This window comes from Bubalus bubalis, chromosome 5, assembly GCF_019923935.1.
Source record: "Bubalus bubalis isolate 160015118507 breed Murrah chromosome 5, NDDB_SH_1, whole genome shotgun sequence".
NCBI classification, from domain to species: Eukaryota; Metazoa; Chordata; class Mammalia; order Artiodactyla; family Bovidae; genus Bubalus; species Bubalus bubalis.
This window is the reverse complement of record NC_059161.1, coordinates 90,428,745-90,453,173: the sequence shown is the minus strand read 5'-3', so window position 1 is coordinate 90,453,173 and position 24,429 is coordinate 90,428,745. Positions and strand designations below refer to the sequence as shown.

At 36.6% G+C, this 24,429-nt stretch overlaps 1 protein-coding gene across 14 annotated transcripts in view; it reads right to left on the bottom strand.

Moving 5' to 3' along the window:
- The window catches only part of DLG2 (discs large MAGUK scaffold protein 2), a 2,352,634-nt gene that overhangs the window by 2,325,858 nt on the left and 2,347 nt on the right, over positions 1-24,429 (bottom strand). For 13 of the 14 annotated variants that reach the window (XM_045165939.1, XM_045165929.1, XM_045165926.1 and 10 more), the window contains one exon: positions 7,776-7,907. In XM_045165939.1, the coding sequence (XP_045021874.1) occupies positions 7,776-7,907 (132 nt within the window). Of the gene's footprint in view, positions 1-7,775; positions 7,908-9,672; positions 9,950-24,429 lie in introns of those variants that run through there. The other variant, XM_045165936.1, reaches the window with a different exon arrangement.

Below are 24,429 nucleotides of genomic sequence, written 5' to 3'. Positions count from 1 at the left end.
TGGGACAGAGGTGAGAAGTGAGATTAAAAGGCATTTTCAAAGCACTACGACCTAAATGATGAGATAAGCGAAGTTAGGCAAAGATCTAGATAGAAAGTGCTCCAAGCAAAAGGGAAGCATGTAAAGTGCTTTGGGGCAGCATTTGGAAGCAGAGAGAAGGCCATTTTGGCTGGAATATAGAGTAGGGAAGAGTGCTAAGAGAAGAGAGGTAGGTAGAGGTGATAGGGAGCCTTATAGGTGAGAAGTTCAAATTTCATTCCAAGGATAACAGAAAACTACTGGAAGGTTTCATTTAACAGATACTATCTAAACATTTTTAAACAAACACAATCCACAATAATATGAATTATATTAGTTGATGTAATTCCTTATTTTACTATTTGATCCAAATAACTATTTCAAAGTATTTATCACAGCTGTACTTATTTAATTGTCTGATTCCCTTAGTAGACCCTGAGTTTCATGACAATAGGGTCTACATCTCTCTTCTTACTGAATCCCCAGAGCCTGAGTGTCTCTTAAATAGGACATGTTCAAGATAGATTCAGTCAAATGAAGAAATTTAATGATGGACTAGTCCATGGCAGACACTGCTACACACTGAATTAGAACCAGTTTCTGTATGCAAGAAGCTCATAGTCTATTGAGGGAGGCCAACATGTAATCAATTAATAATAATACAACAGAGTAACTGCTACACCAGAAATACCAACAAATACTACAGGGACGTAAGAGAGAAAGTAACTAATTTTGCTTAGTGGCAGGGAAAACATTAAGGAAGTTTTTAACTAAGAACAAATATTCATTTTCTTGGGAAAAATGTTTATACTAAGAAAGAATTCTATATCATGTTCTATTAATTTTATTAGTTCCACAATTCAAGAGAACATATACTCTAATGACAAAATTATTTAATATATTACTACCATGATATTTCTAAACATCTTGAAAAGGCTTATTTCTAAAACAACCTTTTAGAATCTTCTCTGTATTTTTGTTATTATGCATACCAACTCCCTATATATGAAAGTTAAATTCAAGGCTAAAATATTCATAATATTACTGGCTCTGGGAAAATCTAGATAGGGTAGCCTATTGTGTTCTGCTTTTTCACCAGATTCCATATATCAGTGATAGTGATCACCACCAAATTTTCATTTAGTATGTATCTTATCAGAAATTACCAGATGCTTTCAAGCTCCCAACAAACTTTTGGGGTTTCATTACCTTACTGTGTATAGAAGTCAAATATGCTATCAAAAGAAATTAATTTGGGGCTATTTCTATTATAGCACAAATAAAAACATTCTTCATTTGAAAACAATCAGCCTTATCAGCATCCATAGTACATAAATTTAGTTAAATGGTGCCATCTGGTGACATAAATCCTGCAGCAAATATAAAAGGTCCAGAGACAAACTTCTTGGTGGCACCCAACTGAAAGTGTCAAAATTAACTTAAGAAATATTTGATCCTGCTTGACATAAAGCACACAACTAATCACACTCAGTATATAGCGGTTTAACAAAGGGAATTATAAGAACTGTTTAGGCCCCATTTTCTGCTTACCACTCTTGTTTCCCAAGTGTATCTTCCAACTTAAGTCTCCAGAAAAGATTTAAGTCTAATACGATCCTTTAGCCAGCTCTGAGAGAACATTTTTAAAGCATAAATATCAAGAATACCTTGAACGTTGTTTACGTCACGTCTATTTCCTCACTCTCCTTCTGACTTCTATGAATCCGTTTGTCATCACCTCAAACGCCACTTCCCTAAGATAGCTCACCCTGATTCCACCGCTAAAGTTAAGCTTCTCACCCACAACATTCTCTACTTCACCACTGTAGCATTTTCGCAATGGTAAATATAAACTATTTATGCAATTTAATTTAATGCTTTTCTCTACAGTTTTATATCTGGCACAGTGTTCAGTGTTTGAATGAACAAATGGATACATGGATGATTAGGTAAATGGATGAGGAAAAAATGTCCTTTTCTATCCTCTCTTCTCACCCAAATCCTGTCATTGACAAGATCCAGCTCAAGTTTACATCTTGTAAAAACAAATCTTCCCCAGTAACACCAATCTACAATGAATCCATGCTTCTTTGGACTCCTACAGCACTTTGGTCTAAGCTCCAGAGTTTAAGCCTTGGTTATATTCTACGTAATACTTGTTAGTATATATATGTGAATATTACCTTCCTAACTGACCTTAACATCCTCAAGGGTAGGAATTTGGTTTTTAATAATATCCACCTGCACATGTCCATGTAAGGAGGTAAATACCTCATAAATACCTTGTTAATTATTATTACTAAATTGTAATAACTGAAATACCTGCATTCTTTCTACTGAAATGGGTATTGTAAACAAATTAACAAGAACAGAGTAGATCTCAGTATCTAAGAACCTAACATTCACCCTCCTTGCAGTCCAAGGAACTCTCAACAGTCTTCTCCAATACCACAGTTCAAAGCATCAATTCTTCAGTGCTCAGCTTTCTTTACAGTCCAACTCTCACGTCCATACACGACTACTGGAAAAACCACAGCTTTGACTAGACAGACCTTTGTTGGCAAAGTAATGTCCCTGCTTTTTAATATGCTGTCTAGAAGCTGAAGCTCCAATACTTTGGCCACCTGATGCAATGAACTGACTCATCTGAAAAGATCCTGATGCTGGGAAAGACTGAAGGTGGGAGGAGAAGGGGATGACAGAGGATGAGATGGTTGGATGGCATCACCAACTGGATGGACATGAGTTTGAGTAAGCTCCGGGAGTTGGTGATAGACACGGAAGCCTGGCATGCTGCAGTCCATGGGGTCACGAAGAGTCAGACACAATTGAGCAACTGAGCTGAACTGAGCTTCGCATGTGCCAACAATAGCATCTCAGTGTAGCTTATTTGTTCTCTATTCACAGTCCCATAGGTAGAAACTACCATGAAGTATCCAAAGGGAAAAAATCCACTTCAATGTTTCAGATACACTATTGTATATCCCAGAATGATAATATAATGGCTCATTATATTTGACACAGATCAAACTAAATTTTTATAAAACTCAAGAATGAAGAAATGCCACCATCATATTTTCCCAAATTTATTAATGCTGTTCACATACTATATTTCTTTCCTTGAGTGGCCAAATATCTAACTATTTAGAACACAAGTTCTCAAACTTTGGCATGCCTCAGAATAGCCTGGAAGGCTTATTGCAACACTATTTGCTGCACCCTGCTTTCAGAGTTTCTAATTCAGTAAGTCTGGAGTGAGGCCCAAGAATTTGCAATGCTGACCAAATTCCCAAGTGAAGCCGATGCTGCTGATCCAAGAACCACACTCTGAGAACCTCTGCTTTGGAGGATTCGAGTCAAGTTGTTCCAAATTTATATAACCATTTCACTATAATCTACAAAAAATTATTTCAGTTTCTTATGATCAGGTGGCAAAAATTATTACAAAAACAAATTAAGACCAGAATAACCATGATGTTTGTAAATAGATATTACTTTGAAATAAATAGCAAACCAAAAAGTTTGTTAGGATTTTCCATAAGCTGTTACAGGAAAACCCAATTTTTTTGGCCAACCCAACATGTTAGAATTACTACAGTGAGAAAAAATGCAATTTTTTTTTACTCGAACTAAAATCTGATAAAACTCTCATGCAGATGAATTTTATAATACTAATCACTATTATATTTAAATGACTCACTAATCACATACCTAATATCTCTTTTCTCCACTTGATTTCTCTCACCCATAAGGGCAAGGACTATTCTCTCCTCTACAGTTTACTGACGTGATGAACACAAGTTTGAGTAGGCTCCAGGAGTTGGTAATGGACAGGGAAGCCTTCAATCCATGGGGTCGCAAAGAGTCAGACACTACTGAGCAACTGAACAGATAGTTTAGTGTTATATCCCTATTGTCAAGCATAATGTGCAACACATAACAGGTACTTTTTAAATAATTGTTGAATACATAAATAAAATTTATTGATGACATATTATTATTAAAGCCCACAAACTGAGGGTACAAATATTAAATAGATATAACCTCAACTCTCAAGCTATCACATTCTATTGAGGGAGTAGTAATATACTCAATTTGTCATAAGGCAACATAACAAGTGCTTTATAGTAATATGAACAAAGTGCTATGATACATAATGAAAGGGCTGGTTAAAGCTGCTAACAGGTAGGGACATGGTAGAAGGCTTCAATAGGTAGGGACAGGTAGAAGGAGATGATAAATCCCAATATGTAGTATATCTACTGTGTCACCTCTATTGCTAATAATTCCATATGGTCTATACTTATGTTTATGAAAATAAAAAATATTTTACTCTAACACAAAATCTGACATTCAGCCACCATAAAGCAAGATAAGTTCTTTTCTAAGATGTTGCTATGCTACCAGCAGAGTTTTTAGGAAACAATCACTTTACTGCCCATTCTCTTCTAAGGCTTCCCCCCAGGTTCCCCCTCAAACACTGAAGTGAAGTAAGAGAAAACAAAATTAGATTAAACAATGCTAACAAGATTTTAGAAGGGGTTGAAAGGTACTAAATATACATACATGTTCTGCCCATACTGGTACATAAAAGTAATAAATAAATAAGGCAATTTTCAATAAGGTATCAAAGCAAAGAAATTTCGTGGTACATAACTCAAAAATGAACTAACCGATTACATGATTTAAATGGTCTGTACAGATAATTATGGTGCTAACACAGATCGTTAAATTTTCAAAGTAGATCTGGCAGAGAAGTACAAAAAGAAAAACATTCCATCTTGCTCCTAAAAAAAGGGTAAATAATCTAATACAGTCCCTTGAAAGTCTGACTGCTTTAGCTGTGCTAAATGAAGAGACTTAAGTTGTAAAATATCGTGGAATTCACTTATATTCAAATTCTGAAAAGTGCTAATAGTGCAATCATCATAAAACCATCCACTGGAGAAAACATTTTCCTTAGTATTTCCACAAGATGTCACCCTAAGCCTAACATCGAAGTGTGCAGCTTTGCTATTTTAGGCATTTTTCTGTGTATTAATGAACATTAATTACTAACTTTTTAAAAATTAAGGTCTTTGTGTTTATACTTTCAGTTATTCGTAAATGGAAAATCAAAACAGAATACAGGGCCTAAAGAAGCAAGAAAAAAGAAAGTTAATCAAACAGTTTATCATTCACACTGTTTATCACAAGAGAAATTTTCTTTTACTTTATTTTGAAAATGTTCCATAATTAGCAAATATTATGCTTATAATCAGGCTTCCCTAGTGGCTCAGGCAGTAAAAAATCCACCTGCAATGCGGGAAACCTGGATTCAGTCCCTGGGTTGGAAAGATCCCCTGGAGGAGGGCATGGCAATCCACTCCAGAGTTCTTGCCTGGAGAATTCCCACGGACAGAAGAGCCTGGCAGGCTACAGTCCCTGGGGTCACAAAGCCTCGGACACGACTAAGTGACTAAGCACAGCATACTTATAATCAGATAAAGTTATATTTTAAAAATAAAAAAAAATACCTTTGCTATCACTCCCCATCCTATTATCACAGAACCCATTTATAAAATGCTTTTACGCACTATAGTAATGATCAAAGCTATGGAGACAGAATTCTGTGCTCAAAGATTATACCATCTAAGATAGACTAGTGTTTGCATTTTCTTTTTTCACAAAAGAAGGATATTATTTATTTTCAAAGTGATGCTTTTCATTTACTGAGACAAGGCCTGGTTTCCGAGTCACCTGTAAATGATACAGCACATTCTGCAATAACAGTGTTTTACCCTACTATACATTTATATTGGATTTTCTGCACTATGAGTGCCTCCTATTTTCTTCAGTTGAGATTCATGCAAGGCATTATTTTAACATACTATCTGATTATCAGAATAATGGGTTAAAGCCACTATTTTCCATTATGTGCAGCAAAAAAGAAGGGGAAGGGAGGTTCGTTGAAACAGAAAGCAAAATACCCAGTATAAATAATGCCCTGTTTATCAATGGTTCCCTACTTATCCTTTTATAAAGATACAATCCCCTTCAGGATACACAGGGCTATGTAGTTTTTCCTTTTTGAGTCCTTAAAAAAAAAAATGCACAGTGAGACCAATAAAATTCAATACAAAATCATGTTGCATTGTATAGCATTGCTCCATTCTTTGCAGTCTGGTTTATTCCAAAATGACTTAAAAGACCAGCCAAAACAAATCTATCCATTCAAAGCCGGGCATCAGGATTACTTACGTAACAGCTTTTTACAGATTACTGTGACCTCTCATTTTATTAGAGAAATTCCAACTACTCTATAGGCTTTCTGCCAAGATATCTATCACTCATTTAAAACAATGGCAAAATACAACTCTTTGTCATTCGTCTTTTTATTCCTCATGTAATGATGCTGCACTGCCAAATGAATACATTATTCTGGTAGAATTATATAAAGCATCAACAATATTCTTCCTAAATAAAGTTCTTAAAAACGCAATCAAAAGACATAGCCCAATCTTATCTAAGCACATCATACAAATCTATTTAGAGGTATGGCCATTCAGTTAATGGTCTTAATAATAACTATTAATATTTAACTGAGAAATCTGTTGCTTAAAAAATGTTCTCTAAAATACTATTCTCTAATGACAGGGTTTATTTAAATTTCGTTAAGAGTCCATTTAGAGTTGTTTTTATTTAATACCAACTAAGATGATTATAGTTATGTGTGTCATTAATTCTTACTAGCCATAAAAGAATATTTCAAAGAAATTAATCCACAGACAAAATAATCCTATAGAGCTTTTATTATTTTTATTCAATAGATTGATTTTCAGTTTTTCAAAAAGGAATGGTTTCTTAAATATAAACCATAGAGTTGTAGTTTTGTCAATAAGTATAAACATTTATTATAATAAAAACACAAAATATTTTCAAGACTAATTCTCATAAATTCATGTTTTTAGTTTTTATATCAGTAACCATCAAACCTGGAAAAAGTAGTAATAATGTCTAGTAGACGCAATTATTTCTCTAAAATATACTGTTTAAATTTAGCAGAATCTATAATTGAGTCCTTTTTAAAATTGTTGGTCACTTTTGTTGGGGGGAAGTATTTGTATCTTTACTAGTTTAATTCTAAAAAAAGAATTAAAAATTATCTGCATAAATGCAAAAATGTATGTATAAAGATATACATAAATAAACCATAAATTCAAGAATAAACAGAAGGTTAAACATTATGTAGCTCAATTCATGAAAAACTGACAAAGTATTGAAATTTTCATCAATAAATTTTTCAGTGTGAATCATGAGATTTTTTGAGAGAAGCAAAAAGATGAAAAATAGTGTTTTAAGTTTTGTCTGAAGAACGTAAGACTAGAACTATAATCCTAGTTGAATAGAATGTGACCCATCACTGTTCGTGTCAGGCAAGTCCTTCTCCAGAAGGAAGCAACTTCCTTCTCTAGCACATTTTTCCTCAATTTTTGAAATAAACTACTCCAGCTTTTTCCTGTGTTTACTTGTCTTCCTATACAAAACATTCTTTCAATACTTTTATTTTTATTAATATATACTTATTTCCATCTTATAGCAGTTCTTTTTTAAGATAAGCTGAAATAAGAAAATGAAAAAAAATATTTTCTTCTACCTGATAACAAGAAAAATATTTCAGTTTCAAATTTGGTTAATATCAGGTTCTCTGACAACATTATTCAAACAATTAATCCCAATTCTAATTGTGAAGATGATGAATAATTTTTAATACCTACCTAACAAAGCTTGGAATAAGCTGCTCTTAAAGATACCCATCACCTTTTTAACAGCATTTTTCAACTGCTGCTCCTCTGGTTTCCTTAATTTTTTGCAGTATTCTTCCAGTAATGACAAAGCTCGGTCAGTATCTGAAAAACATGATTTTAAAATTCTATCTTATGGTCTCAGAAAAACAGTAATCTAACATAAAACTATTGTCTAATGGTATTCCTAATTTCATAACACAGAATAATAACTAATCAGGAATTCCATAAACTACTTTTAAAATTGATAATTACAATGAACTCAATTTTAAGAACCCACTTTCATTTCTATTGTCTTCCAAAAGAATTTGCAACTATGAAACAAGGCAAAAGTCCATATGGAATGCCTACCAGTTGATATTCACACAGTAGATAAGACTCTGTCAGGAAAACTATCTTAAAATTTGTGACCTCCTACAACATAATGTCCAGATTCCTTAATGTAACTTTTGAGACCACCATCCCATAAGCTGTTTACAAGCTATATTTTCAGTCTTTATTTCCCACTATATATTATTTCACCCCCTTCACACATTTACACACAGTGCCAAAGCCACAATGGATTACTCACTTTCACTCTCCACTCCGCCCCACACACACACATATGTACACACACACACTTTCTATACCTGTGCAGTTTTCTTTGCTCCTCCTGCTCTCTGTATTGGAATATCCTCCCCCATACCCCTCTCTCCTCCTTGAATTAGTATGCTACATTGGAAAGAGTTTATTTTTAGCTGGGTCTGGGTCTGAAACCTATTTGCTAGCTGTGTGACCGTCAATAAGTTACTTAACCTCTCTGAGCTTGTTTCCTTACAGGCAGCACGATTAAATTACAAAATGCTTAGTACAATACCTAGCACATAGAAAGTAATCAAGAAGTCAACGGAAAACTTATCTTCCCTTAATTTGGACCTAACTCAAACGTTCTCTGGAGAAGGAAGTGGCAACCCACTCCAGTATTCCTGCCTGGAGGACTCCACAGACAGGGGAGCCTGGTGGAATACAGTCCATGGAGTCACAAAGAGTCAGACACAACTGAACGACCAACACACACACACACACACACACACACACACACACACACAAATGCTCTCTATTCCATAAAACCATCTCTGACAGTTAAAAGTAATCACTGTCACTCTTCTTCCAAACCACTTTGCCTACACAAATACTACAGGCATTCTTAATACGCACTGTTATACTATGGCTTCTTGAATCGCCCACACGACAAAGTATTAGTTGCCCAGACAACAAAATATCCCTGAAAAAGTCACCAAAGTGGCAGTGTCTTTGTGTGTAGTAGGTGACAATTATTTTTGGAAGTGAGAAGACTCAATTTAGTTGTTCCAAAATTAAGTTCTGTTTGAAAAATGTCAAGCCACATATTTTTAACCAATAATACTTATGAATGTACACTGAGAATATAAAATACAACACTTCCTCAGACCTGAAATGCATTATGAGAAAGGGCAAGAGTCATCTTAACCAACAAATAACTGCTTTCATCATCGACTTGTATTTTATAAAATTATGTTTCGAAAGCGTCTGAAGAAAGTGGCAACAAAGTTCAGACCATAATCTTATATATTAAATTGATAATTTTCCTCTTTATATGATTTATATATTTTTATATTTGTTCTGTTTGAGGAGTTCCTATCTGAGGAACTAATAGCATACAAACTTTTCATATAGAAGACACATTATGAAGTTTCTTATCAGTATCATTTTGGATGAAAGCTGACTGGAATTATTGTTCAGTCACTCAGTTGTGTCCAACTCTTTGTGATCCCATGGACTGCAGCACGCCAGGCTTGGTTTTCCACAATTTCATCCTTTGCTCAGATTCTGTCATCAGTAAGAGTTTTACCTTCAGTCAGTGTCACTTCCTTCAAAAGTCTCTTTAGGAATTCCTGGTACTTCTCCACCTGACCAGAGCTCTTCTTTTGTTATTGTGTATTTTTTAATCATATGAGGAATCTTCATCAAAACTTCCCTGCTTTGAGATTCATTCTTTTTCTCCCAGCTTTATTGAGGTCAGATTGACAAATAAAAATTGTATATAGTTAAGGTGTACAACAGAAAGTTTTGATATATGTATATATTGTGAAATGATTACCACAATCATTACCACAAAGACAACTATCTTTGAATTTTAATAGCCTTTCCCCCCTTCAAATCTACCACTTTCACAGATTAAATATCAATTATAACAATAATTCATATTTTCCTACTGAACGTTCCAATTCTCTACCCCTACAGCCATCCTCAGCTGATGATCATGTTTTCCATTTTGTGGAAAATCAGAAGAGAAATTACATAATCTCCTAATCTAATATCCACTAGGTTATCTGTAGCTGCTCCCCTATATTCTGTCTTCCCTGTTACTATGGATAAAATATTTGTAATGTCAATTCCTCTACTTAAGCACCTAAGCCTATTTTCTTTTGCCTACACTGCTTCATCATCAACTGTTTTCCTCTCCAATCCCTCCCTTCAGCATACAAATAAAACTGTAAGAGCAGTGATTTTTAAAAACTTTCCTTTACCCTTAATTCCTCTCCAACTAACTACTGTCCCCAGTTCTCTGTTCCCTTCCATAGCAAAACTCCTTGAAATGCTGTCTACACCTTCTTTGCTTTCATTCTTTCTTATTGTTGCTGTTGTTCAGTTGCTAAGTCGTGTCCGACTCTTTGCAACCCCATGGACTGCAGCACACCATGACAGCATTCCCATAATCACATCTACAGATATAAGTCACTAGGTAAAGGGACTTTAACTAATTCCTTCAACACATATTTATTGAATGACTACCCAGGGAAGACACTATTAAAGGCATCTAGATGGCCTCTAAACCAACAGAATTTATTATGTCTCTCATTTCTGTACAACAAAATACTGACACATAAAATAAAAAGGCAGAATATAATAAAAATGGTCAAATATGGTCAAGTCTGTCTTAGACAACTTAGGTTTTTGCATGCCAGCATCTAATGATGGAATTGCAGTTGCCTTTTCAAGTTTCTTTTTGACATCAATGATCACCATCTGGTGTTAATTCCATTTCTGATTAAATTCTTGTTTCTGATTAACAAAAGCTTGAATGTGAAGATAATAGAAAACTATATAACTATACAAAGATGGTAAATAAAGAAAACAAAAGATAACAAGGATCTTGTTGTATAAGTCAAAGATCCCTAACCAGATGTTGAATAAAGTGGAAAGTTGAGAATTACCCAAGTAAGTTGGGACTAATACCTTGACTGCTGTTCAAATTAAACCAGGTATAAATGGAGATATTTTTTCACCTGAACTGCCAGTACATGATCTCAATTATCTTATTTTCTCTGTTAAAGGAAATCTGTATTCATATGACTCCAGAGTCTACTGAAAGGACAAAACTAAACTTGGAATACCTGATGGCAGATACAAAAGGAAATAACAGGGAAATCATTTTTTAAAATAAAAATTTCAGATGAAAATACAATCCAAAGGATATAGTGAATGTTACATAATTGGAATCATAGGTAATCCCATGTCTGTTAATTAAGGTTCAACTCTTTTGTCTTTGGTTTAAGAACAGCATTGCCAAAAAGTTATAATTTGGGACAGGTGATTTAATTTGAAACAGCAGTATTGCTAACATGAATTTTTAGATAGGAAAAAGATAACATAAAATTATTTGCCACAACTAAGAAGAATTATAGAACATGTGATGGTATTGTTCAGAAAACTAAGATCTAAGTATAATAAAGGAAATGGTAAACTAAACACACAAATCATTTCAAATCTTGAAATTCCTTTAAATACAATCTGACTGCAATGCAGGAGACCTGGGTTCAATCCCTGGGTTGGAAAGATTCCCTAGAGAAGAGAAAGGCTGCCCACTCCAGTATTCTGGCCTGGAGAATTCCACAGACTGTATAGTCCATGGGTTCGCAAAGAGCCAGACACAATTGAGCATCTTTCACTTTCACAGTTTAGAAAGAACTTTCCCATGTATTATCTGATTCCCACCACTGAGAAGTTATATTGCCTCTTATACATGAAACTGGGGCTTCCCTGGTGGCTCAGATGGTAAAGAATCTGCCTGTCATGCAGGAGACCTAGGTTCGATCCCTGAGTCAGAAGATCCCCTGGAGAAGGGCATGGCAACCCACTCCAGTATTCCTGCCTGGAGAACTCCATGGACAGAGGAGCCTGGCGGGCTATAATCTCTGGGGTCACAAAGATTCAGACACAACTGGAGGACTAACACACACACAGGCAGGAAGCTGAAGTTCGTAAGTGACTTGCCCAAGATGACAGAACTACTGAATAACTAACCTGGAGCATAATCCTAAAGCTTTCGATTCTGAGTGTTCTCTCCATAGTACCACCCTTAATCCTCCAGAAACAGTTGAGCATATCTCTATGGGGGGGGGGGGGGGGAACTTGACCAATCAGACATAATTTTATCACTAAATTTTAGAATCTAGGGTTATAAGTTGAATCTCTATTTTTACATGTGTTTATTCATATAAAATTATATTTATAACATAAATTTAAATGGTCCTACCTTTAAAATCTAATAGAGATACTAAGTTCTTTCATTCATTAATCAAATATTTATCTTATGATGCTCTAGACTTTGGTCGCTCAATACTAAAAAAGATAAATATTCTACCCTCTCAGGGATGTCTTCTGTCTGAAGGTAAAGATAATTAAGTAGAAAATTTAAACAAAGTAAAAGATGAAAATAGAGTGTGGTCATGCTGTGATGAGGTACCAGGTGCCAAGAGAACAGAGAAGTAAACTGATACCATACAGATCACACTGTTTGGCCTTTTCCTGAAGAAGAATAAGAAGCCATGGAAAAATCTTTAATAAAGATGAGCATGACCATTTTTAAAGTTTTATAAAGATCATTTTAACTACAGTATGCTATCTATCAATTGAAACAAGAAAGAATGATGACAGTTTCCGCCCCCATGCCATCTGAAGTGAATATATGCAACATTGAACAGTTTTTGATCATTACTTATATGCCATTATGACCAGCAAATTAGAAAAAAAAAAATTGTGGCCAAGCCATGCAGCATACAGGATTTTAGTTCCCTGACTAAGGACTGAACCTGTGTCCCATGCACTGAAAGCTTAGAGTCTTAACCACTGAACCACCAGGGAAGTCCCTCAAATAAAAGTGCATGTGTATATATGTATATATATATGTGTGTGTGTGTGTGTGTGTGTGTGTGTGTGTGTGTGTGTGTGTTCTTCTTTGGGGAACTATATATGCTTAATTCTGTTAACATTATCATTTTTGTTATTTTGTAAATTAAGGATTTGTTTTTGTTTTTGGTAGCTAGGTTATGTCCAACTCTTTGCAACGCCATGGACTATAGGGCCCCAGGCTCCTCTGTCCATGGAATTTCCCAGGCAAGAATACTGGGAGTGGGTTGCCATTTCTTTCTCCAAGGCAGCTTCCCAGTCCATGGATAGAATTTGAGTCTCCTGCCTTGGCAGGCAGATTCTTTACCACTGAGCCACCAGGGAAGAGCCCCATATAAAGAATACTCATATGAAAATAATAAAATGATGAAGACTCATGTGAAAACACTAAAATGATGAATGCCAACATAAAAGTTATGCTGATACTAGGCCTTTAAAAAGATGCTTTAATATTAAAATATAAAGCCCAAGGTGATAAAAACAAAGGTATCATTTTATAACTAATAAAATTAGCTGTTGAGTAATGCTAAGTATTCTGCATAGATCACTTTATTTAATCCTCCCAAGTACCCCAAGAAATACACATTCCTCAAATGAGGAAACAAACTGAGAAATGAAGTAACTTCATTTCTTCCAAGGTGACACAACCAGTAAGTGCTGGAACCACGACGCAAACCATGGTCCATCTGGCACCAAAGCCCATACTTTTAAGTATTATGCCATACTGAAATTCAGCTTACTGGGAAAGGATCACAGTATTTCTTTTTCCTGTAATTGTCCTTTTTTCTGTAATTTTCTGTAATTATACTTTACTTCTCCCCCTTAAACTTTTTAAATATACTTCAACAGGCATCTATTGATGAGACTCTCCCCTACTGCCACAAAAAGGTATTAAACTAAAATGGTGAATTTATGTTGCCACCTTTCAGATAAGTCATTCTTTCAGCTTTTCTATAGAATTACTGAAGAGAAAATGAGAAAAGTATATGCTTAAAATAGTAACAAATAGAAAAGACAGCAAACTGCATCTTCAGCGGAATACTAAAAAATGCCTTGTTCCAGTTGTAACACACTAGGGGAAAAAAAGATGAAAAAAAAAAAAAAAGAAAAAACTTGGAGCTTAAATTGTGGGGAAAATGTATGGCCAGACTTAATGCAGATCAAAATACTGCAATCATTTAGTAAATATTGAATGGTTTAAATTAGTAACATTGAAAGAGAAGAAATAACTCATAAGAACATCATCCTAGTCTATCAAAAAGTAGAAAGCATATTGTGGCACTTCTTTGCTGTAACCAGATGTGTACCTGCCACATCTGGGCAGGCTTATTCCAGGAGCTGACCAGGAGCTGGACTCAGACAACTGATGGAAAGAGATTCTGACTCTGAACACAGTTTTCCTCTTCCTTGTAACAAAAAGAAAAGGTATCCTGCTAAGCATCTGTCAGTCAGTTCAGTTGCTCAGTTGTGTCCAACTCTTTGCACAACTCTTTGCAATCCCATGAATCACAGCACGCCAGGCCTCCCTGTCCATCACTGACTCCTGGAGTTTACCCAAACTCATGCCCATCGAGTCAGTGATGCCATCCAGCCATCTCATCCTCTGTCGTTCCCTTCTCCTCTGGCCCCCAATCCCTCCCAGCATCAGGATCTTTTCAAATGAGTCAGCTCTTTGCAGGAGGTGGCCAAAGTATTGGAGTTTCAGCTTCAGCATCAGTCCTTTCAATGAACACCCAGGACTGATCTCCTTTAGGATGGACTGGTTGGATCTCCTTGCAGTCCAAGGGACTCTCAAGAGTCTTCTCCAACACCACAGTTCAAAAGCATCAATTCTTCGGCACTCCGCTTTCTTCACAGTCTAATTCTCACATCCATAATGGCCACTGGAAAAACCATAGCCTTGACTAGACAGACCTTTGTTGGCAAAGTAATGTCTCTGCTTCTGAATATGCTATCTAGGTTGGTCATAACTTTCCTTCCAAGGAGTAAGCGTCTTTTAATTTCATGGCTGCAATCACCATCTGCAGTGATTTTGGAGCCCCCTCCCCCACCCCCCGCCAAAAATTAAGTCTGTCACTGTCTCCCCATCTATTTCCCATGAAGTGATGGGACGAGATGCCATGATCTTAGTTTTCTGAATGTTGAGCTTTAAGTCAACTTCTTCACTTTCCTCTTTCACTTTCATCAAGAGGCTTTTTAGTTCCTCTTCACTTTCTGCCATAAGGGTGGTGTCATCTGCATACCTGAGGTTATTGATATTTCTCCCGGCAATCTTGATTCCAGCTTGTGCTTCTTCAGCCCAGAGTATCTCATGATGTACTCTCCATGTAAGTTAAATAAGCAGGGTGACAATATACAGCCTTGACATACTCCTTTTCCTATTTGGAACCAGTCTGTTGTTCCATGTCCAGTTCTAACTGTTGCTTCCTGACCTGCATATAGGTTCCTCAAGAGGCAAGTCAGGTGGTCTGGTATTCTCATCTCTTTCAGAATTTTCCACAGTTTATTGTGATCCACACAGTCAAAAGCTTTGGCATAGTCAATAAAGCAGAAATAGATGTTTTTCTGGAACTCTCTTGCTTTTTCTATGATCCAGCAGATGTTGGCAATTTGATCTCGGGTTCCTCTGCCTTTTCTAAAACCAGCTTGAACATCTGGAAGTTCACGCTTCACATATTGCTGAAGCCTGGCTTGGAGAATTTTGAGCATTACTTTACTAGCGTGTGAGATGAGTGCAATTGTGCAGTGGTTTGAGCATTCTTTGGCATTGCCTTTCTTTGGGATTGGAATGAAAACTGACCTTTTCCAGTCCTGTGGCCACTGCTGAGTTTTCCAAATTTGCTGGCACTTTCACAGGATCATCTTTCAGGATTTGAAATAGCTCAACTGGAATTCGATCACTTCCACTAGCTTTGTTCATAGTGATGCTTTCTAAGGCCCACTTGACTTCACATTCCAGGATGTCTGGCTCTAGGTGAGTGATCACAGCATCGTGATTATCTGGGTCGTGAAGATCTTTCTTGTACAGTTCTTCTGTGTATTCTTGCCACCTCTTCTTAATATCTTCTGCTTCTGTTAGGCCCATACCATTTCTGTCCTTTATCGAGCCCATCTTTGCATGAAATGTTCCCTTGGTATCTCTAATTTTCTTGAAGAGATCTCTAGTCTTTCCCATTCTGTTGTTTTCCTCTATTTCTTTGCATTGATCACTGAGGAAGGCTTTCTTATCTCTTCTTGCTATTCTTTGGAACTCTGCATTCAGATGCTTATATCTTTCCTTTTCTCCTTCTAGAATGTTGATGTTCACTCTTGCCATCTCCTGTTTGACCACTTCCAATTTGCCTTGATTCATGGACCTAACATTCCAGGTTCCTATGCAATATTGCTCTTTACAGCATTGGACCTTGCGTCTATCACCAGTCACATCCACAACTGGGTATTGTTTTTCGCTTCTCTTCTTTTCACAGCTATTTGTAAGGCCTCCTCAGACAGCCATTTTGCTTTTTTGCATTTCTTTTCCATGGGGATGGTCTTGATCCCTGTCTCCTGTACAATGTCACGAACCTCAGTCCATAGTTCATCAGGCACTCTATCAGATCTAGTCCCTTAAATCTATTTCTCATTTCCACTGTATAATCATAAGGGATTTGATTTAGGTCATACCTGAATGGTCTAGTGGTTTTCCCTACTTTCCTTAATTTGAGTCTGAATTTGGCAATAAGGAGTTCATGATCTAAGCAACAGTCAGCTCCCAGTCTTGTTTTTGCAGACTGTATAGAGCTTCTCCATCTTTGGCTGCAAAGAATATAATCAATCTGATTTCAGTATTGACCATCTGGTGATGTCCATGTGTAGAGTTTTCTCTTGTGTTGTTGGAAGAGGGTATTTGCTATGATCAGTGTGTTCTCTTGGCAAAACTCTATTAGCCTTTGCCCTGCTTCATTCCATATTCCAAGGCCAAATTTGCCTATTACTCCAGGTGTTTCTTGACTTCCTACTTTTGTATTCCAGTCCCCTATAATGAAAAGGACATCTTTTTCGGGTGTTAGTTCTAAAAGGTCTTCTAGGTCTTCATAGAACAGTTCAACTTCAGCTTCTTCAGAGTTACTGTTTGGGGCATAGGCTTGGATTACCGTGATATTGAATGGTTTGCCTTGGAAATGAACAGAGGAGCTACCCCACATCTGAGGTCAGGGGCGACAGCTGAGAGGAGCAACTCCATGTCCAAGGAGTGGCAGCTGTGCAGGCACATGAAGGCCGAGAGGAGCTACTCCATGTTCAAGGTCAGGATGGGCGACTCGCCCAAGGTAAGGAGCAACAGCTGCGCTTTGCTGGAGCAGCTGTGAAGAGATACCCCAGGTCCAAGGTAAGAGAAACCCAAGTAAGATGGTAGGTGTTGCGAGAGACATCAGAGGGCAGACACACTGAAACCATAATCACAGAAAACTAGCCAATCTGATCACATAGGCCACAGCCTTGTCTAACTCAATGAAACTAAGCCATGCCATGGGGGGCCACCCAAGGTGGACGGGTCATGGTGGAGAGGTCTGACAGAATGTGGTCCACTGGAGAAGGGAATGGCAAACCACTTCAGTATTCTTGCCTTGAGAACCCCATGAACAGTATGAAAAGGCAAAATGATAGGATACTGAAAGAGGAACTCCCCAGGTTGGTAGGTGCCCAATATGCTACAGGGGATCAGTGGAAAAATAACTTCAGAAAGAATGAAGGGATGAAGCCAAAGCAAAAACAATACCCAGTTGTGGATGTGACTGGTGATAGAAGCAAGGTCCGATGCTGTAAAGAACAATATTGCATAGGAACCTGGAATGTTAGGTCCATGAATCAAGGCAAATTGGAAGTGGTCAAACAGGAGAAGGCAAGAGTGAACATCAACATTCTAGAAATCAATGAACTAAAATGGACTGGAATGGGTGAATTTAACTCAGATGACCATTATATCTACTACCGTGAGCAGGAATCCCTTAGAAGAAATGGAGTAGCCATCATGGTCAATAAGAGAGTCCAAAATGCAGTACTTGGATGCAATTCAAAAAAGCATCTGTAGCACTTCCCTATTCTCAAAACAATTTTCACATGGGCTAGGTATCTTTATTTGATTATCTCAAGAATCCTAAGAGTTGAGTATTACTATGTGTGTGTTCAGTTGCTCAGTCATGTCTGACTTTGCGACCCCATGAACTGCAGCTCCCCAGGCTCCTCTGTCCATGGAATTTTCCAGGCAAAAACACTGGAGTGAGCTGCCATTTCCTTTTTCAGGGGATCGTCCCAACCCAGTGATCAAATCCATGTTGCTTGCATCTCTGCATTGACAGACAGAGTCTTTACCACTGCATCATCTGGGAAGCCCCTTGGGTATTATTTGTGGCAGTTATAACTTAAGATGAGAAGTTTGAAGCTCAACCTGTTGATTTTTAGATAACATATCCAGCTGATGGAAAAGGTAGGATTCCATCCCAGGGCTCTCCACTCCCAGGGCTCTCCTCCACTCCCAGGGCTCTCCTCCCCTGCACCATGACACCATTCAGTGGATCTAAGAACACCGCACTCATACAGTGCAAAGAACAATGGATAAACTTCCTGTCCTAATTCTATCACTAACTTTATTTTATAAAAATAAAGTTCATATACATTATCTTATTTGATGAGGAAAAGAAACAATGTATTACTAATGTTGTTTCAGAAAAGGAAACTGAAGTTCAGAAAGATTATATGATTTTCACAAGGTCACCTGGTGGCACTGTCATAAGGCGGCATGTGAAGAAGCACACATGGGAGATTGGTACTTTGAGATCTTAGTTTTTTCTCTCTCTACATGTTCCCATTTCCTTTCTTTTCCTTCAAGCTGGTAACTGATTTTTTATTGTATTGCCTCAGGAGAGGTATGTACTAGGACAGAAAATTGAAGGAATTTTAGTTATTCCAGTTTTGCTTTCCAAAAGCCTAAACCCTCTGAATAAAAGAGTTTGTTTCAAAGATCAAAGAGAGATTCTCAGGTACATGCAGAGAGAGGAACATCTTCCAGCCCCTCCCCAGTCTAGGAAAAGATTTTCTCAGCTGAAAACTAAGAGAAGTTTTTGGAACCCAAGGCCGCAGGTGTCTAGGCTATTTCCTGGCAGCACTGCCTGAGAGGCAGAAAGACCCCAGAGAGGAAAAGCAACATTATGCAGCTAGGCAAACAGAAACACAGAAATTCTGTGGGGGCTGGGGAGGGGTGGGGAATGTTAAATCCATGTCTTGGAAGTAGCAATTGTAGCTAGACAAGAAAGAACTATCTAGACAAAACAACTCATGACTCAGAGGTAAACTGTTACACTCAGATGATCAATGACCAGAGTAGACCCCGTGCCAGATGGAGCCCTACCATAACCCCAGGAAAGACAGAAAACCTCAAAATGGATTGGAGTGATTCTGCCCATAACTTAGGAATTACAAGTCAGAAACAAAGCTGAACTGTGGAAAATGAAGATATTTCTTACACACCTAAATCTACAGAATAAGAGTCCTGGTCAATGATTATCTAATCTTGTCCCTTCTTCTGGAAGCCAGGTCTTCTGAGCCAGGTCTAGGTTTCTCCCACATCACTGCAACTGATGATGATGGAGGACATGGTTCAAAGAAATGAACATGAAACACAACACTGAAATTGCCTCTTTCCCTATCTGTCCCCTAATAAATTTTAAGCATCATAAAGTCAGACTGAATACTGTTTGCCACTGCAAAACATACACCTAGCACAGTGCCTGTGCCTATTAACAGGCACTCAATAAATCTCCGTTGAATGGATAAATGATTGAATAATTAAATGGAAGGAAAGCTATTTCCTTAAATATGTACACAAGTTTACCTTCTAAAATAAATTTTTAGTTTATTATCTATATGGAATTTTAAATAGAACACGACTTAACAGGCTTATTTCAGGTCTCACCACACATTTAATGAGAAAGATGTCACAGCTCTTCAAAATGACAGATACTCTACAGACCCCTCAGAGCCTTGTGCTAACAGACCTAGGGCCTTAATGGCTGGTAAGATGTGCCATCAGGAGAAATAAGATACACAATCTTACTCATAATCTTTGGAAGTTTTAACTTAATAATTTATTTTCACAGGATTTTCTACTTTATAATACATCATTTCCACTTGAATCTTCAATCCTAAAACAAATGAGGTCAGGAGAAATGTTTCATAATGGAGGTGACTGGGCCATAATTCTTGAAATAGCTTTGAAAAACTAAAAACTAAACCTATGCAGAAAGCTTACTACCTGGAATTCAGAATGACTGCGGTAAAACTCATGATCCTTTGCTGACAAAGCAACCTACATTGAGGATACAGAGCCCTCGTGCCTTGACTGCTACAAACTCCTGAGCAGGAATTATAGCTGGGGGACACGTCCTCTTGCCCCAGTTTAAAAAAAAAAAAAAAAAAAGATTTTATGCACCTCAGCATTATACTAAAAACATATCTGTTTTGTAGCCACTTGTGTGGCTACATGGTAAATATTAAGAAATAAGAGAATATAATGAGAGTATATAATTAAGAAAGAGGAAAGAATATTCTTACAGTTTACGGAATGTATTGTTATAGAAGAGTGAGGAATTAATTGTTTGGCAAAGGCATAAATGAGTGAAACATGTGAATTCAATGTTTTAAAAGTCCAATATTTTGTGTACATCTTCTCATTGACTAGACTTTTCTATCCAAAGATGTAACCAATCAAAGGCCTAAAAGAAAGATCAAATATTCTATCATGAATGGAGCACTTGGACAGTTTCCCAAAAACCTAACAGTTCAAATAGTGTATATTATCAATTTATTAGCATATCATTTGCAACTTTCCCTATACATAAGAACTACAAAATAAATTCAATTAACAATAATTTTAGAATGATGCCTACTGTTTGCTTCATAACATACTCTCAATGAGTACTTTAATACAAAGAATATTCTTCTATTTTTCTCTCCAGAATGATCTCTTATCATTCCAAGATGCCTCCTGGATTGATAATTATTTTCCAACATCAGGAGTCTGTGGCTTCATGACTTTTAATAACTCTTTTAACCAAGGTCAAGATGACCCTTTTGAAGGATTTCAAATTTAAGAAAATCTTTAGGAAGTTATCTTATTTTAATTTACAGAAATTACAAAAGTCTGAAAACTGCCTTTTCCCATCCCTCTCTGGGAAGATTTGGGGCTTAATTCTTGAATTCTACTAGCTTGGAAAAAGAAAAAACAAGTTTTTCTGAAATGGAATAAATCATCTGGATAATAACCCTGGTATGGCAAACACAAAAATCCAAACAAAAACTTGGTGAAGTATATACAAAAGGGATAAAATAGCTACTCACAGCCAATAAATTTAGTTACATATTTTCCCCTTTTTAGAGAATCAAATGAAATTATTTTAATAATTGAAGAAAAGCTAGAGATAGAAAAAGAGTATGCCCAGATTATCATTGTTGTTTAGTTGCTAAGTCATGTCCAACTCTTTTGCGACCCCATGGACTGTAGCCCACCAGGCTCCTCTGTCCATGGGCTTTCCCAGGCAAGAATCCTGGAGTGGGTTGTCATTTCCTTCTCCAAGGGATATTCCTGACCCAGGGATCAAACCCCCGTCTCTGGCATTGGCAGGCAGATTCTTTACCACTGAACTACCAGGGAAGTCCATACCCAGATAATGAAAGGCAAATATAAAATAGTGAGATCCTACAAAAACAAAGTTAAGCCACAAAGTGCAGGAAACAAGTAAGAAAACTTTAACTAAGGAAACAATAAACTTAAGAGTTATAAGTTTCCTTCCCAGGAGGAGGGGAAAGAAGAAAAACAGAAATGACACTTTTATGAAGTATACAGTCAACCAATAGGAAAGAGTGTAAGCCCAGGAAACAACAATCTCAATTTCAAGAATGATACATGGCATGCTACATGGCAATATCATCTCTGGGGATTCCAATTACACAACATTCTTCAACTTCCTTTAAAAAGAACAATCTCTAAACAATGAGTTATGAAAATGATCATGTTTAAGTTTCATTAGATAGTATACATACTCCATTACATCACTAAGAACAGTTGCAAAAGAAGAAGTCAAAGGAAATAAAATGTCACGTATATTAATAACATCAGATAGACTTCTATACCAATTTAAAAGAAGCACAGAATAGCACAATATTTTAAAAACAGAGAAATGAAATAAGCATCGGTCTCAAAGTATTAAAAGCACTGATTTTTTCCCCCACGTTTAATGACAATAAAGGGAACAAAAATATTGCTCAAAAAATGCACTGCAATGTACTAAAAAATTCTGTTGAAACATATGTTATCATTAAAAAAGCAGCTTTCTGCAAAAAGCACAGGGGATAACACAGCTATCATTAACTTTTATTTCTTGCATCAATCTAACGTGAAATCAGATCAATTCATAAGTCTTGCTGAAATAGCCCCTTACTATACATCATGATCTTGCATCATATCAGAGAATGCTGATACAACTTATCTTGGATCAACCCTGAATTTTCAGAATTTAAAACAGGTCAAAGATATCAAAAAGGCTTAGCTGGGAGCAAATCAAATTACTACTATAGAAAAAAGAATTCTGAATGAAAAGCAACTGTTGGGAGAAAAATATCTCTGAAGAAGAAATGACATGTTCTGTTGATAAAACTGAAATCTATAAAAATGTGAAGCAAGTGAGTGGAAGATGTAGTTAAGTAATGTCATAAAACAAACTAGCAGTGAATATAGGGATTTGAGATACAGTAGCTTTGGCTTATCTAAGAACAGTCAAGAATAGCAGCTAGAAATGTACTTAGGGGCTTCCCTGGTGGCCCAGGAGTTAAGAATGCTTCTACTGCAGGGGCATGGGTCCAATCCCTGGTCAGGGAACAGCAAAAAAAGAAAAGAAAAATGTACTTAGTGAGATGTCACACCCATTCCCACTTCCCACCATGGTTCACGTTACCAATCAGAGAAACCACTCTCTACTTTCACAATAACATACAAAATGTTTCACAAGCGAGAAATCTGTCTTATGAAATTTTCTTATTGTAGTGAGAATATATTCAACAATGTATAAACATGGTTCTATGAGGATAGTTATTGCTTAAAATTACATGAAGCCAACTCTTCCATCCTAGCTACATGCAACAACAATGAAGAAAGAAAAAAAGATTTAAGATGACAGAGGACTGTGCTCCCTGCAGAATAAATCTAGGTTATACTTTCAAGTATTTGTTTTACGTATGTTATAGAACAGTACAGACAGTAAGCTTAGCTAATTAAAAATATAATGTACATGTCGCAACTTGTTTGGTTAGTGGTCTATAATATTTAAAATATATATCTTAGTACTAACAGTTTTAAGAGAAGAGAAAGGGAGGAAAGAAGAGAGGAGGAGGAAGGAAATAAATTATTTCTCCTAAAGTACAGTTTTCAATAATGTATCAGCAATTTTTATAACTTCTTTTAAAGGTAGGAACTTTTAACAACCTCAGTCTGCTGGGTTTAGACCTTAAGTTCACCCTGATTAGTTAAGTTTTACCTAGAACATCAGTGCCCTTCTTCATCTCTCTTCCCAGATACCTTTTCACCCCCTCATTCTCCACACACACACCACACACGCACACATACATACCACACATACACACCACACACACACACACAGTGTTTAATTCAATTACTAGTTTAAAACAAATCCAAAAGGAATACTAACTACAGAACAATAAATGGTAGAAAGAATAAAAATACCCTGCATGCCAAATAAGTCAAAGAGACATACCATTTATTGGCTATATTTCCCAAACCATCCTTGTTCCAAATAAACCAATGATGTTAGGTCTGGGCAAAAGTAGCTCCAAAACTTCATGGAGAGTTTATTTCTCTCAGTAATTATGGAGGAGAGCAGGAGGAGGAAACAAGCCCAGTCTTAAAATCCCAGTGTACTAGATGTCTAGGTGTTTCACAGGTATTATATATCATTACCCATCTCCAGAAGACGACACCAGTTGGATAAAGACTCTGATTGTAAGTTTCCTCAGTGCACCTTCCAAATCCACAGGTATGATTAAGCATCATACAGAGCCAGGTTGTACCTTAACCTTCATCCTAAGCTTTAGTTTTAGACTGCAGGAACTCCCATAACCGGTCAACATTTGGATCTACACTAGTCTACTACAGTGGAGTTCAAAAGTGTTGATACAAATTTTAGTTTAAAACTCTTTAAAAAAAAATAAACTATTTTATAATCGATTTGGTCTTCTATACCACATTAAAAAAAAAAAAAAAAAAAACTAGGTTCACAAGGATCCTTAGAAATAAGGTTCACCTGGGGTAGATCTAGGCTAAAGAGAATCCCAAGGTGTATATATGATACTTCACTAACTCACCAGATCT